The following is a 16951-nucleotide window of genomic DNA, read 5'->3' as shown; positions in this document are numbered from 1 at the left end:
AATACATTTGATGTGATGAAAGTCCGCTCAAAATTGAATATCCTACGTTTAGTAGGATGAAAATCAATTCCTCTGTTCAGAAAACACAAACGAAAAACAATTAATTATTCTGTAGATACAGTAATCCACAGATCATTTTCATGAATGCGAAATAAATTGTATCTATAGTTATGTGTGTGGTGAGCCATCTGATTAATGCACTGAAAAGGGAGCACACCAGCATAGTCTCAGTTTAACAGCAGCTCCTACTGGTGAAAATAGCTCATTACAGTCAGGCCAAAGCATCACTTCAATTAAAATATGAATTTCATAAAGCCAGTATTGACTCTAGAGTTGCACAAGTTTGAACATATTCGATGTGTAAACTTTCTGTTGGAAGTTACGAATCGGGAAAGTACTGTGGAAATGTTGACAATGTGGATTGTGTTTAAACTCCTTTAAAAGTCAAACTCCTCAATAAGCATGGCCTATCAAGCTAAATCCCACATAAGAGCTATATGACTAAAGGGGTTAAGTATTAAACCCTATGCTTTGCTTAAGGTATCTGATGTATACATCCCTTAGGGTCAGACACCGCTAGTGTCATGTTGGATGCACATGTGATGTAGAATCCACCGACTGTGCATGCAGAGGATTGTAACTGTACAACCCTAATTGATAGCACCTGAAATCTCTTAAACTGCAATATCAGCTTGTTTCACTTGTGAAATACATCAAATCGCGCAAGCTTGGCCACACGGTTCCATTTAAAATCTCGTTTCTACAATATTTTGCCGGCTAATCTTAAATTTGCAATTACTTTGCCCAAGTGAGTTGCACCAACTTTCCAAATTAAAAACACTCCCACAAGAAAAATATACATTACAAGTACATGGTCATTTATTTTCATATAAATACATATAAAATACAATATAAACATCTCACTTCACATCATTTCTTATAGTCGCCTAACAACTATTGGTATAACAAGGGATCTGACAAAAAAAAAAAATAATTCACCTCCTTGTATGCAATGCATAACTTTAAATCTTTAGTGTCAACTTGGATTTGCACCTGAATAATAAAAAACAGGTGGAACTATTTCCACATCAAGCTCAATCCTGTGCACTAGAGCCACCAAAAATAAAAAGAGCAGAGTGTTACATTCAATCAGTTGAAGGCCATCATAACTGATATAAAACTAATCCACAGACCTTAGTCCAAAGGCACTACTCGACTCCGGCCACCTGAAGACCTTGTTAGCCACAGAAGTTCAACACATTAAGCAAAATACTTTTTTTTTTTTTAAATAAAAAAAGCAGGCAAGAAAGGCTGCTCATGTTTTGTCTGGGTGGCTTAATAGTGAATCCATGCAATTGTGCATATTGCATTCCTATAATACAGTGTTATTTTGCAATAAGGACGTAGTAAAAACTAGCTCAAGCGCTGGGTCTGTCAGCCTTCCTCTGGCATCTCTGTCACATCATAGCTTCATAGGAGAATAAGTTGATTCTGCCGTTTTAAAAAGAGCCCTTTTCACCGCGTCCGTACCATCAGCAGCAGTTGTGACTCAACCATAGAGAAGTGGGCGTGCATATGTCATAGAAACTAATAAGAAATAACCACCATAAATAACTATCATGTTCTGCATGCACGTAACCGTTTGACGACGACAACCTGAACGGGAGATGTGTAGCCTGAACACCATTCACAAAAGAAAAGAAAAAAGAATCGACTGAACTGTCAATGTCATTTTTTTTTTGGCCAGGTGAAATAAACGCTTCAGTGCACAACTTTTAAAACCCTTAACTGGCTTTCCTAAAAAAGTTCATAGAAGTAAGATCAAGTCACAGAAGTTATAATGATCTCAGGATTAGAACCTTTCTTCAAGGAAGTCCAGTTTGACTGTATAGCCGCGGGTCCCACAGTCTTACCATAGGTGAAGCCCTATAGTCAGTGTGAATAGTGGAGTTGAATTTTTTGAAATATTTTAAAACCATACTGTAGTAGAAAGGAGGGATATTTGGGTACTTCCATAGCAGAACTTTGAATTCACCTTCATTGTAAACAAAATAAACAAGATAAAACCCTTCAGCTTGAGTCGATAAACCTCTTAAATATAGCTTTGGTCAAAATGCAAAGATTGTCTTTTGCAGTTGCAAGTAGAAAACCAGTCAGAAAATACAGTCCAAACTAATTGGAGTTGAATCTCAGATGCATTTTGCATGCATGAATGAATGAGGTCAACCCCTCCCGACGAGCAGAGACCTGCGTCACTCTTCTTTGTCGTGACTGGCATTTCCATTCATAAGCCCGTTGCTGTGGTGTTCCCATTTCTGATTCTGCAGTACTTTAGGCAGCCTCTTTCCCTTGGTGTAGGCGTGGTACCAGAAGTTGAGGAAGAGGAACAAGAAAATCAGGCCGTATGCTGCGATGATGTAGACAAAGATGGGAAACTGGTAGGTGCAGTCATTCAGGAAGAAATACTGGGAGATGTGGCTGGTCACAACAATGAACTGGATCTGGGGATCCACAGAGAAAGAGAGTTTGTTCTGCCATCAAGGTTCCACACATGAACACTTTGAGATCACAAAGGCATAAAAAAGTCATTCAATCAAATTTAAAAATAACATACCAGCTGAATGGTAGTCAGGTGCTTCTTCCACCAAAGGTACTTCTGATATTTGGGGCCCAAAGCAGTAAGGCCGTAGTACGTGTACATGATGACATGGACGATGCAGTTGAGCAGGGCGTGAAATGTCCCCATGCCGCCTGAAAATAGGGAGGGAATCAGGGAGAATGTCACAAAATGTCAAACGAAGTGAATGCAATTTCATAACCTATATTTTGAACATAGTTTAAAAAAAAAAAAAAAGATTCCTACCTGCAGAAAAGCGAACGCCAAACCACCAGGTGAAGGGCATGATTGAGTGATGGTAGACATGAAGAAATGTCACCTGGCTATTCCTTTTCCTCAGCACAAAGAAGATCTGAAAAGAAAAACAATTTTTTTTTACAGAACTACACACAGAGTCTTGTGAAACACAATACATGAAAAAGGAAACATATTCCATAGACTGTGCCAAATGCCAAACAGTGATTTTGTCACTTACCGTATCCAACATCTCAATGAACTTTGAGAAGTAGTAAAGCCAGCATGTTGCTGCCATCTAAAGGAGAAGATAAAGAATGTTTCAGCGCAAAACAAAAAACACCAGATCTGTTACTACATGTTCTGTGCCAAATTCTGAATCAGATGTTATATCCCAATCTGTAAAAAGGAGTGGCTTACCCTCACACCCTGTTGTGATTCATAGTCGACCGGGTCACAGCGGAAAGAGTATCCGGTTCCCCACCCTGACATCACAAACTGAAGCAAACAACAGTGTGGTTACTCACAAGTAACTGGCTATGAAAAATAAATCCCAATAACTTTACCTTAAAAACTTAGATTTTTAACTAAGTCTCAAAATCGTATAATCGCTCAAGTTACCGAGTTGATAGTATTTCACAAGAGAAAATTAATCATTCTAAAAAAAAATGAAAACAGTTTTGATACTGGAAATTCAGTACATTGATTCAAGTAGGTCTTGATAAAAGTCAAGTTGAAATTCTGCAACATGAAAACAAAATACACCTGCCGAATCTGGTTTGACCTCAAAAGTCAAGATAGAAAAATGTCCACAAACAAGAGTGTTGCACAAGACTGCTGGCATGAGACTGCTGACAGACAGACTCACGGCATGTCACATTTCTTTTCTAAACATTGAGCCCAACAACACAGGAAGTACCGACTGACTCCACTATGAGGACGTGAACCAACTGACGCTAAAGACAACGGCACTCACCTCATAGCACATGTAGAGCGAGAGAGCCACCACGCTGAAGTTGTAGACGATGAGGACTCCCTTGAGGTCGAAGGCCTTGCGGTTCTCCATGACCCGAGGCCCCAGCGATTGGACAAAGTAAATGTACGCTATGATGACGGCGGCTTGGGGGAGGGGCGACGACATCAGGAACCAGCTCGCCGTCCGTCTGTCTGCAACACAAGATCGACGACGGGTTTCGAGAGGTCAACAACGTTCAGGTGCAGAGGATTTTTAAGCTACAAAAAAAAAAAAAAAAAAAAGTACCATGAAGGCACCTTGAACGCTGAAAGGATTTACCTGCATTTAGCATGAACTCATCATAAATGAGTGCGGCTGAGGACTTTATATTATCGAATTCCATTTTCAGGCAAGACGTTTGCAATTTACCTAAAAAATGAAATAGAAAAAAAAGGAAGAAGAGCAAAGACAAATGTTAGAAAGTCAGTTTGGACCAGACTCAAGGTCACACAAATCAGGAGTCTTGTGTTCAAGATCTGCAAAAGAAGTTGTATGCGTAAATGTTTGGACACAGTCAAAAGCTGCTAAACACACAGAATGGAGAACACACTACATTCAAGTGTTTGTTTTATTTGAAAAAAGACAAAAACACTAATATTTACACTGAGGGACCATGAATGTTCACTTTCATTATTAGAACTATGAACCCAAGCAACGGTTTACAAAAGTAAAGTGGCACCGACAGCCCACAGTTTCCGCCACGCTCAACCGGTTTTTCCATTTCACAATGGAATTCTCCCATCTGAACAGTGTTCAACAACTGGCAGAAGAAAACCACCATTTGTAGTGCCGGCTGTACTCGGCCATTCTTTGCTGCCCCACTCGAGCATCTGAGGCAGACAAAGCCAAGAGTGTACGGGGAGTACAATGAGTAGCAGTCAGTGACAGTTTTCAGAGAATGAACAACAGTGTGACGAGCATTAATTCCAGAAACATGTATGCATGGATAATGTATATAGAATAGGCAGTTTAGTCCGTATAAGGACCCCTGTGTTGTCACAGAACTATGCTGCCTCGACTCCCTTCATGACGAGGACATTGTGCTTTTTCTATGGAGTGTAATTAGGCAGACATTTTGTAACTATATAATGTGACAAGAAAATGGTAAAGTTAACAAATTCAAAACTGAAGGTAAATGGGATGAAATTATCTGGGTGGTCCTGCAATCAGCGCTGAAGCCTTTACTCTGAACCCAATAGTAAGGGCTTCACGAGTTTGAGAGAGTGTGTAGATGTAAATGAAGAAACACACAGCACCCCTATGTCTGCCAACCAGTGCATAGGCCACAGCCCTACTTTACTGGTTTTCAAGGTGTGTCTACCTGAATACAACGGGAACTTGAATAGGAGTTTAAGTCAATAGATGAACGTAAAAAAAAGAAAAAAGGACACATTAATAATGCATGGCAAGCATTGACATGCCAATTAAGGTTATAGACAGAGCTGCTGACGTAAAGGCTGATACTCCCATAGCACACCCTCGTTTTGTGTATCTTCAATGTCTGTAATGTCAACTCCCATTACACAAGATAACGATCCCATTCAATAACTAAAGCAGACGCTGACGCATTCATGTAATAAAGATAGAGGATAAAAAATAAAATCATTTTCCAGCCATACCTTCAAAAAAGCAAAAACACAGACACACATTCAAGTTAATTATATTGTGAGTAGCAGCTATTAAAGTTAAGGCTCGTGCCTAAAAACCAATGTTCAGTTTGTGCCCAATTAAAGCAAACATGATTTTATATATATATTCATTCTTAGCCAGTCAGTATCGCTTTAAGTCTCAAGTGGCTTAGTTGATGAGGACCAGGTGACGTGATTATTGAAAAACGGGTCCAACAGCTTCCATGCAACCCACCATGAAAGGAAACGTTTCCGTCATCAGGGGCACGCTGTTGAATCGACGCACCTGCGTTGTCAGATTTTAATCAGGTGATTTCCAGTGGGGTCGTTTTTATCACTTCACTCGGATTCAGTTAAGAAAAATAAAGCACCAACCACAAACCTTTTAGCTGCAGCTGCCAGCTGATGGAAAAATCCTCGTCTCGTGCCAAATTGTCTCTATCCAAACTCCCGGCTTACCTGCCGCTTCCCTACAGGTGTGCCTCCTGCTCTGTTCACGCGCTGCCACCGCGCGCTCTCCTCGCTTCTTATGGGAGACAACGGAGGGCGTGGTCTGTCCTCCAGACACGGCTCCGCGTTCGCTGATTGGGCAAATTCGTGGTTCAACATTTCTAGTTCATTCTTGAGCGATGCCTCATCTACGTCTGGATTGTGCAATAGTACAGGATATTCACCTTGTACGTAATTAAGTGGTTTCAGTATACACACACACACACCCTAAGAAAAAGGAGGCTCATAGACAGAAGGTGGCATTCCCAGTGGCTTTATTACGAGACATACACACTTCAACAATACAATCAAGACACTTCAGGTAATTCGGGGGAAAAGAGAGCCTACTGGCACATTATGTGTCGACAGACAGAAACAGTATTTTTGATAGTTGTGTTTTCATATAAAAATCACAAAATCAACAACAACAAAAAAAATAAAAAAAATAAAAAAAATCACTGGACTAAGATGCAAGGAATAATGGTATATCATAAAGAGTAACAACCGATTCCTCCCACAACAAAACACAGACGTGTTTTGTTGTGGGAGGAATCGGTATTAAACCTTATTTGGGTTTAAGGTGTCCTCGTGGTTATCAAGGCATTATGTAAAACTATGAGAAGGGTGAGTCAGAGAGTACAGTATCATTATCACTTGCAGCTAGTTTCAGCAAGGAACGACAGCAGAACTTATAAACAAATGCAAATGTGGCAGGAATGACAAAAGGACAATGGTTACTCCCACATGAGGATTATTGACAGTCTCTTCTCATCAAGGACCATGTTGGCTTTCCATACAAATACATTTTATTTTTTATTAAACAATGCAATAGAAAATGTGCAAAATGCAAACATGATTCAAAGCATTGTCAATATATAAAGTCATACAATTATTTACACAATTAATTTTCATTTGAAGGCCTTCGTCTTTGTCTGCAATGATTAAACAGGAGACGTGTCCATAAACCCATAGATATCTTCACAGGGGACCGAGGACCATCATTAACTTGTCATTTCTTTTTCACAAGCTAATCGTAAAAGGAGGTGTGCTCATTTGCACGGTCAGACCACATGTCCACATATTCAAAACGCCAGCATTAATCTTCATCGCTGCTCCATGCGTCCTGAAAGGCAGGGTTCACTGAGGACTGGCCTGCAGCAGTGGCCTGGAAGGAACCAAGACATTCATCTCAATACCACGTCTGAATTAAGATACTTATCCTAAAAAAACTAAAAATATTACATATGCACAAAGATCTCATGGGTATAACACCTACTGTTTATCTGATAAGTGTACAAACTAGTAAGAACTGCTGGAAGGTGGAAGCAGCATGACAGAGCTGCGTAGTGGGGACTGGTGTCCTCAGCATGTGCAGGGAGAGCTTATCAATGATCTCATTTATGCCATGAAGACGAAACAACACTCAGATTGAGATCGTCATAAACAATACAAGGACATAAAATAGCTTCCTGTTATTGGGGCTTGTACCTGAGTTGTGCTTTTTGACTCTTCCTCCACGTCTGAGGCACGCAGGACAGGAATCCACGCCAGGATATTACAGTCTTTACCTCCAGTATACAGCTCCTACATACAGCAGAAAAAAAGGATACCTCAGGGTTTACACACTGTCACAGGAAAACAAAAGAGGAGCTGCAGGTGCAGCATAACTTCACCTTAAAAGCACTTCCAAACATTGACATCAGCCCCAGAGGACCACCAGGGTGTTGACAAGCGTGATGGGGACCAAGAGTAAAAATAATTAACAAGCTCAAAACTGTGTCCATGCGACGGAAGTGAAAACATGGGACAGCACTCTGTGAAACTCGACTGATCAGTGTTGTCATCAGACAGGACTGCTTCAATAGAAGTAAGACCTATTTTCAGGACTGGATCTCCTCTCCGGGAACTCTCCAGAGTGACAAGCTGCCGAACAGCATTCCCGTGTTACACATCGGTGGTTTAACTGAATGTTCCTAATACTTAAAATCATTACTCCCGACACTAGAGTAGAACTAGAAACTTGAAGTATTGCCATATTTGGTGAATATTTTAGGACATTGAACAAGCATGTTGATAAACTTGTAGGACAATCGTGAGTAAGAAGTATGATGACGACATCAGGGATTTACAGATGTATCGGCAGACTCCTGACTTGAGCCATCAGCTTGAATAAAAACAAATATTAGTTTTCGACGGATATTAGTGTCAATATGTGGCTGACATTGTGAAATCAGCAACGTAATAAAAAATAGTGATGTCTTTGCTAAATGTCCAAATATTGCGGTCACTGTTTTCATTGCCAACCGAGAAATTAAACCTCACAATGCCTAACCTCTTGTTGCCTGTGTGAATGTAAACGGTACATTACATTCCATACATTTATGAAATTAACTTATCACATCCCTATTCCACTGACAATCCCATCCTTCATTCCTCAAAACAACAACAGGCACAAACCGAGCTTTGTATGCACAGATGAGGGTGAAACTAAACAAACACCTGCCAGAGGAGACAGACATTCTGTCTGTGCAGTGAAACCATCACCACTTGTCTTATGAACACAACCGGGTCGACATTCAGGCTGAAAGCACGGACTGGGATCACACAAAAGGGATGGTATTTGCATTTATGGTAGCCCAGTATAGCTGAGGGAACGTTGACTTAACCATGTTATCCGTCTGGGGTAAGAGGCTCATTTGAGACTGCCATGGTGATTACACATTTCAAATTGCCCTTACTGCAGTGACAACACCGCACCAGTTGACGAGATAACATTTAAAAAAGGACGGAGGCTATAAATTATCTGTGAAGCAGACCTGCAGAACAAACAGAAACAGATACATGGAAATACAAACAAAGGCCATACGGAGGATAAAGATGGCCGCACTGGCCAGATGCAGGGGACTGTTAATGCGCCTCACCTGGTAGTCTGGGTGGAACTCGCAGCAGTCGACGTTGTTGTAGTGACCCCTGAGCATAGTGACCAGCTCTCCCGTGTGCACGGCATACACGTTTACCGAGCTCTGGCATGGCACGAACACCAACTCTGGGCTGCAGCCCCGTGACACAGTGAACTGGAGCCTTTTACGACTCCCGTTAGAGACCTTCCCGTAATTTACCTGAAGGACAAACAGTGAAGGCACACAAGGTTCAGATGTGTGTTAAATATATACTGCTTCTTACACTAAACAACGCAAGATGATTCTCTGTATGGATATTAAGCTTTTCCATTCTGAAACAGACATACTGACTCTCTATATTTAGTGCACAACACCAAAACAACTGCTTACCTCCAAATGTGTCACTGAAAAATCCAGGGTGCCTACAAATTTCCTCTTTTTAGATTTTCTTTGTGTCAACTTTTTATTGAGTTTGTCAAATAAACATTGCTGTACACAAGCTACCACAGACAGGGATTAATGCATTAAAACAATTTCCTTGCAAAGAAAAAGGGAAAGAAATATGAATAGATAATTAAATTGACAAGCAAACAAACAAAAAGATAAGGTGTAGGTTGTATTCTGTCAAAGTGCTTTTTTTTTTATGAGATAGATATGTTCACCCTAATATTGTTCCAACTGAACTGTCCCTCAAGGTCACACCAAGTTGTCGATGGTTTTATCTGAAATGACCAGGAACATAGTTTAAAATCACGTAACGGCGGACCACTACAGTGCTTTGAGCGTCTATACTGCCATCTGTAGTGGAGACACTGCAGTGGCAGAGAGAGAAACCATTGGCAGTTGTAACAAGTTCACACTTTCATGTGATAAACTAAACCGGGCCTCACTCAGAGAAACAAAAACAGCTCCGTAGCATTACTAGAGGTCAAAAACTCTGCAGGATACCTTTAATTTCCGACCAGAGGAACAGCACGGCAAGACCCCATCATTTAAGGCTCCTGAAACTGAAACCGTTCAGGGCTTTCAAAACCATTTAAGCCCCTCTATTCAGATGATAATTTAAAAGACTTCTCCAGGACTTGCAGAGCCCCTGAAATCCAGACGAAAAGGAACTAAATACTTCATCCTGATGGCGCACAATCACTTTGCTTCATTCATGCCCGTGAAACAGGTTTGAGTCGCATTCCTTTTACGCCCCATAACGTGCCACACACATGCCTCATCTGTAATCTTTGATCTTTGCTCGAAGGTCATACTCTTTAAGTTACTATAAGTCTAGTGAAACAGGCTGAATATATAAATATCTACCATGGCAATGGAAACAGCAATGGGAAGCGGCAGAGAAGAAAAGTCAAACAGGAGACTGTGAGAGGACAGACAGTAGATACATGGCTTCCTTAGCGTTAGGATGAGGTCACGTTTCTGTGGTTTGGGGTTAAATAACAACTTCTCCATTAGTTGATGTATATCCAAGACTATAAAGCAAGGTTTCTTAAACACCGGCCTCCTGTTGGCTCAGTCTGACCAAAAACCACCCATTAATGCCATGTATCCACCTCTCTCTGCTCTAGTTTCCCTGTCACCTTTTTTCTATCATCATGACCAACACCTCTGTCCTGAAGAGCCTGAAGTGCTGCGGCGCAAACAAAGCTGTCAGGTTTGGTCAACAGTGGAGGATTGTTGGTTAGCGGTTGATAACTAAACAGGAATTTCTGTTTCCCTTGTTTACATGGCAATACCACCAGAGAATATCAAAAAGTATTGCGAGTAATAATAATGTCCTGTTGCCCTTGAAAAGTGGAAAAAGGTTTCCCTCACAATTTAAAACCAAATTCAAGAATTTTTGGGGTAAAAAAAAATAATTAGCAGCTTGTTTTGCAAGAAGAAACCGTGTAATTCATGTCCATCAATCACTGGAGAGATGTGCATTAGTTTTAAAGGAGGTGGTTTCTTGTCCTGGGAAGAACTTGCGCTGCAGCATTCTGTGCATACAGACACGGCAGGCTCATCTTACATAAATCTAATGAGACAAAAAAAATAAACTGCACATATTGTGTTTGGAAGGAGCGAACGAGTGAGTCATCTGGCTTCCTTCTCATCTCTGTTGAGAGTTGCACATGCACATTGGAAAATCAAGTTTTAAAACCGGACGGGACATTTGGGGTATTTATTAAAGTCATTATTTACACTTCTTTGGAGGATCTAGATTGGCAAAGGCAAATTAAATGGGTCTGTAACTGCTGCAACTAGATAATCCAAAAGGTTAATCCAAGTAGATTGAAAGGACAAAGCACGTAATCTCTCACACAGACTTTACCAGTGTGTTTTCCCCAGTAGCACTATTCCACAGTCGCATCCGGTCATCGGTTCCCGTGGTGAGGAGGTAGAGGCCATCCGCAGTGAAGCACAGGCCATTCACTCTGCCATTATGAGCCGTGTTCACTGGTGGGACACAGGACATGCATTTGTCATCTCTTTCCTCCTCCACCGGCATCAAGACCCAGCATTTACATATTTATACCACATAATCGTCCATATTTTAATGTCATTCTTTGAGTGTAATTGTTGTTCAAATCCCTTGCCTTCCTTTACAACACAGATGAATTTAGATAACCTGAGTTCATTGCAAACTGGTTTTCTCTCAACAGTGACCTTTTGTCCTCGAACAGGGCCTCAGGCAGGGAAACAGATTCTGTAAGAATGTTGACCTCTCGGCCAGAGGGACACACTCCGTTGTGTTAAAACTGGAATAACATGAAGTTATTAGAAATCCAAGCTATAAGGGACTCAATTTTCTCCTACCACCAGCTTTTAAATGCATCATTAGAAGCATCAGTCACCAGGAAGATGCATTCTGGGACACTAGATCAATGTGTGCACCCACAGTTCTTCAGTTTGTACTTCAAGACATGTTGGGCTAGTATGCACCTCAGCTCCTATTCTATGGGCACAGTAAATCTCTGCAGCACCACGAAGAGGTATATGCCATATCTTGGGTTTGCTAAAAGGACATCTTGGACAGTGATGGTTGAGAAATGTATGGAAAAAGAGACGGGGAGAGGCAACAGTACCTGCCTCAGAGGCGGCTTTGGATTTGTCTCCGTTGTGCTGATCCAGAGTGAAGAGACACCCAGAGGCCCGGCGCACATCCCAAACTTTCACTTTGCTGTCTGCACTTAGGAGGAAAATGAGGGAATTATTTTTGTTTCACAGTCTCCTGGTTAATTAACGAAATCCAATAAACAATTCAAAAATAAGGAGAAATGTGATCATCCCACTAAATACAACACAGGGATGTAGAGGTACAATACATGCTCAAACATATGTGTCACACTAGTGTTTGTTTTTAAAAGATCGGTTTCCTGTTGGGTACATGCTGCTCCATAATAGAACATCATACACTTCTCTGTGTCGCTCGGTGGCAGTTGTTTTCAAAATCACTTACAGTCCGCGGGGAGAGCGGCACACTGATCCCAATAGGTTAATTAGCAGGTCTAATGTAGCATAAAGCAGATGGGGACTGTATCTACCATATGCTATACTGACAGGGCTACTCAAGTTCCACTGCTGCTCGCTATCTGCTAGCGATGTGGCGGCATTATACTTGACTCAGGGCTGCAATGTGGCCAGATGCGCACGCACTGAGGTGACAAGAACTGCTGGGACACAGCATGGTGGGGATTGCTCCACACCAGACAGTACTTGTTGTGCTGGCTTATGGAGGGCAAACGAGGTGAGGCTTAACCTCCGCAGAAAGACTGTCAGTCAACTGAGCTTACCTGGCAGTTGCTAAGATGTGCTCGTATCTGGGCGACCACCGCACAGACAGGACTTCGGCTCTGTGACCTGAAGGGGGAAAGTTATTGTTTATCTGTGCGAGTTCCAACAAAAAAAAAAAACTGCAGGAAAAGTAAGTGCGTGTATTTGTGGTCTGGTTCACTAACCATGAAGAACCTGAATCCGTGACCCAGACTTCAGGTCGCACAGCTGGATTTTAGGGTCTTTGGTCCCAACTGACAACACAGAGACAGTTTATGGAAGAGATTCAAATGATTTATTATGTTTTTGATTTAAACACTGAAAAAAGACATTTAAGAGGCAACCTTTAAAGTGGAAAATTCCATAAAATCCTAGTTTTAATAATCCTACTCATCAATATTGTCAAAGTGCACAGATCATGATAAATGTGTGCGTATAATCTTTTACGTGTGTGTGTATAAGGCAGAACGGTGCTTTACAAGGGTAAAACTGGGAGTTGCAGATTAACACAGACAAGGTATGGTTAAAATAAGAACCAACTGATATGAACTTCTGATAAGCTTGAGCTACCACACCCATCTACACGTGGGAAGAGGGCAAGCTAGTAGGTCAAATGTACCAGAACAAAGAAGAAGAATGGGATGTCATTCAAAACTAAATAGCCAAAACAGATACTGGTGCTTTTTTTTTTTTTTAACGAATTCCCTTTCAAATGTCTCTTAGATGAAATAGAAAAGTTCAGAGATGCCTGCAACTAGTTTAACAAGCATGTGCAACATCCCTGAGAGTGAAGGACACATTCAGCAGAAAAAAAAAAAAAAAAAATACCGTCACTGTGATTGTCTCCGGTTTCAAAACAGGTGTGTCAAAGAAACTCTGTATGTGTGCTCATTAATGAGCACATACACAGCAGGCACAAGAAACCCGCTGGTCCTGTTTGGCGACGTGGTGAGTTGGCAACTAGATTCTTAAAAATGTTCACCCCACAAATCGTTCCATAGTCAGGCAGCTCCTGACACACTTCTGTCCCCTCCGGGTACACCACACTAAATAACCTGGGGGCAAAAACTGGGATACGCTGTCGGGGCGGTGTGTGTGTGTGGTGGGGCAGCGTGCAGCACTTTGCATGGAGAGACAAACTGATGACTAGTGAGGCTGTTGGCTTGAGTACAAACAAAACCGGTACCCCATGAATTCCACGAGTTCTTTTGCTTTGAGATCAGTAAATACTGTGGCGGCTTTTGTCACACACCTGCGATGAGACTGTGCTTCCTGGCGATGGGGGACAGGTGGTGGCTGTAGACATTGCCCTCAAACTCAAAAACCTCAGCAGGCTGAAGAATGACAAAGTGAGAGAAAGAGAAGGTCAGCTTTCTGTGTGTTTAATGCTCTGTATACTGAAATAGAATCTCAATTTCATGGTAACATATACAGCCATGACCTTAAATGAAGCCCCGGTCTCAAAGTTTAACTGTAGTATAAATGCACCACGGATGGATTAGGTAAAGATAAAAGAGAGGGAGGGGCTCAGAAGGCAGCTCATCCGAGCAGCAGCGGCAGTTACAATGCAAATTCTTCTGCAAATATAAAAAGCCTCTCTGTGCCCCATTTGTCAGTGTGTGCCAGCACTGGCCAAGGAGTCACACACACACACACACACACACACACACACACACACACACACACACACACACACACACACACACACACACACACACACAGAGGAGGCACTGTTTGCATAGAAATACCATACAAACACATTGACTATGTGCACACCATTGATACGCATACACTAATGTGCAAGTACAAAACCACAATAAATAATTGAATAGGCGCATGTGTGCGTGTGTGTGTTTGTTTGTGTGGGACACAGAAATACACAGTAACACGAATGAAAGGTTGTGGTTCTTTTCTGTCCCTTCCCTGACCTTTTGAGGTAACCGTGGTGCCAGTGTAACTCTAGCACAGCTCAGGGCCTGCCATATGGGACTACGTGGCACAGAAAGGCAGAAAGCATGAAGCAGAAAATAAGAAAAGTGCAGGGTAGAGATCGTGAAAGGATAACAAACAAAAAAAGAAAGAGCAAGGTTGGTGGAGATGGAAGAAAACAAACGTCAGCTAGTTAATAAACTAATCTCAAATATGCACTAAGTTACGAGTTCATTGGGGACATCCATATACGTGTATATGTTGATTCAGCTCCATAATCAGTTTATGCAGAGAGAGTGCTTCTAATTAATGCCTTTCAAGTTTGCACACGGGGAAAGTAATTGTACAGGTGCTCCTAATTAACTGGTAACTCAGTGGATATAAACAAGTACTTAGACAGTGTTGGACATTCCTTACCTTCAGTGTCTCAGTGTCCCAGACTTTCATGGTCTTGTCAAAGGAACTGGACACAAACATGCCCGTGTCATACGGATACCACTGGACCGTCTCTACGCTGAACTTGTGGACATACCGATTCGACCTAAAAATAAAAATCATAAAATGTTACAGGATTATTACAAAACGTCACAGTGCCCGCCCCCCGCTCCTGTTGCCTTGCACAGCCATGCTTTCACGACAGATGTTTCATGGAGCAAAATAAAGAAACATTTAGATTAACACCACTTCACTTATAAGCGTGTTGATTTAAGGACGTGGCTGTGAACAAGCTCAAACAACATGGTACTGTGAGAACTCAATGCAGTGCTACCCTCCAGTGGACAGAATCAGTAATCGGCGTCACGCTCACCTGCCTACTGTGCAAACTGCCTTGCAGGTGTACTGTGGTTTCCCACTGTAGTTCTCCAGGTCGTAGACGACGATCACTCCATCTGCTCCACCAGACAACATGCTGGACAACGAGAAGGATGACTTCACAGTTGGCATTGCTTCCTCTAACTGCCACATTCCTTTCTACCAAAGTATGAGTGCCAGTAGTTCTTATGAAAACTTTCAGTATGGGGATTACCCTCTTACATCTTTCTATTCCAACTTCCCCATACTTTGTGTCGACTAAATGTCACTCACCCCCATTGCACTAGCCTCTTATCACAAACGTTCGCCCGAAGATAAACCTACAACTAGGGTTTCAAAAATGTTTCTGTTCAAAGTTCAGTTACAGTTACCCTTAAAAGATTGAGAAAGTAATTATAATATTAAACAGAATTATAAATCGGATTTAAAAAAATAGCTCGCAAGTGTAATTAATATGTTATATATAGCATGTTAGTTTACATGGAAGCAGCACTGATGTTTGTTAAATGAACTACTAAATGAAAAATAACTTCAGATGTGAGCTTTTGAAATAATGTCTTGTGAATTAACGTTATTAATTCACAAGCAGCCAGCCCACACCTGTGTGTGCCTTCAACTCTTACACACACACAGTTTATTAAATTCAGTAGATAAGTATATTGACGCTGTATGATAACCGTCAATACCGACATCGCAGTGTACCTTGATACCGGTTAACTGTTACAAACCTAATTAGGACATACTAATTAAGTGGACTTACTATCTGCCTTCTATAACTTCAATGTCTATGGTGTTGATGCCATTTCCATGGATTCTGTCCACCTCTCTGTCAGGATTCAGCGTGAGACTCAGGACCCTTTGAAGATAAAGAAAGAAGAGCTGAGCAATACTGGACAATCCATTCATTCACATCAGACATTAAAGCTAGAGTGCATTATTGATAATAATAATAGCAGAAAAAAGACAGCAAAAAGACAACACATGCTTTTCTAATAAGACAAAAATAATGAAACCATATTAGTCTAATCGTTAAGGCAAAATATAGAAAATACACTATTGATAAATTCTTCTATTAATCACAAGGGTCATTTATTGAGTGACCTTTATAAACATGAGCACGTAAAACATTCTCAAATATTGATACTTCTTTGTCTTTTGGCGGTGCAACACCTTCATATAGCCTCAAATTCAAGAGCTCCGCGAGAAGTTATGTGCATGTTATGTATGACTATGAACCCCAGACAGCAGTCTTTATTCATTGTTCTTTTTTGGCTGAGATATTGCCTTCTCTCTCTCACCTTCTCGTCGACTCTGCACGTCTCAGTCGCAGAGGGTCATCCAGACCGGCCCGCCTCGCTGTCAGAAACCCCAGCATGGCTTCACCCTAAAGGGAAGCCGATGTTGACGTCAAAGCAAGACCAGTACTCAAGCTTTGCCACCGTTCGCTAACGTTAACCCAGCTCAGAGGCGAGCATGTTAACGACTCCGAAGGAGGTTTTTAGGCCACACTAAAATATTGCGCGCCCAATAAGTCATGTTTGTACCCGAAGCTCCGTATATTAGT

The 16951-nt window shown here is 41.4% G+C and overlaps 2 protein-coding genes across 2 annotated transcripts; both read right to left on the bottom strand.

Moving 5' to 3' along the window:
• Positions 1 to 857: 857 nt before the first annotated feature.
• elovl7a (ELOVL fatty acid elongase 7a) lies at positions 858 to 5987 on the bottom strand. The gene is made up of 8 exons (XM_079222177.1): positions 5877 to 5987; positions 4146 to 4235; positions 3828 to 4018; positions 3272 to 3349; positions 3093 to 3149; positions 2864 to 2969; positions 2615 to 2751; positions 858 to 2501 (listed from the first exon to the last, which is right to left on the bottom strand). The coding sequence occupies exons 2-8, from the start codon at positions 4207 to 4209 to the stop codon at positions 2253 to 2255; spliced, it is 882 nt and encodes a 293-aa protein (XP_079078303.1). The 5' UTR covers positions 4210 to 4235; positions 5877 to 5987; the 3' UTR covers positions 858 to 2252.
• A 332-nt stretch (positions 5988 to 6319) lies between these two features.
• On the bottom strand, positions 6320 to 16762 carry ercc8 (excision repair cross-complementation group 8; the record flags this gene model as incomplete). Its single annotated transcript, XM_079221985.1, has 12 exons — positions 6320 to 7148; positions 7472 to 7567; positions 8905 to 9102; positions 11204 to 11328; positions 11958 to 12061; positions 12666 to 12732; positions 12831 to 12899; positions 13898 to 13979; positions 14992 to 15115; positions 15383 to 15484; positions 16148 to 16243; positions 16686 to 16762. The coding sequence occupies 12 exons, from the start codon at positions 16760 to 16762 to the stop codon at positions 7080 to 7082; spliced, it is 1209 nt and encodes a 402-aa protein (XP_079078111.1). The 3' UTR covers positions 6320 to 7079.
• Between the last annotated feature and the right edge of the window lie 189 nt (positions 16763 to 16951).

Source organism: Taurulus bubalis, assembly GCF_910589615.1.
Source record: "Taurulus bubalis genome assembly, chromosome: 8".
Classification (NCBI taxonomy): Eukaryota; Metazoa; Chordata; class Actinopteri; order Perciformes; family Cottidae; genus Taurulus; species Taurulus bubalis.
The sequence above is the reverse complement of the archived record's forward strand: the minus strand, read 5'-3'. Positions and strand labels throughout refer to the sequence as shown.

Excerpts from the sequence above, each read along its gene's own strand:
- elovl7a (XM_079222177.1), bottom strand. The coding sequence starts at position 4,209 with ATGGAATTCGATAATATAAAGTCCTCAGCCGCACTCATTTATGATGAG. Across the intron at positions 4,019-4,145 it reads TGAGTTCATGCTAAATGCAG|ACAGACGGACGGCGAGCTGG; the intron begins GTAAATCCTTTC and ends CTTGTGTTGCAG. Across the intron at positions 2,970-3,092 it reads TCATTGAGATGTTGGATACG|ATCTTCTTTGTGCTGAGGAA; the intron begins GTAAGTGACAAA and ends TTTTCTTTTCAG.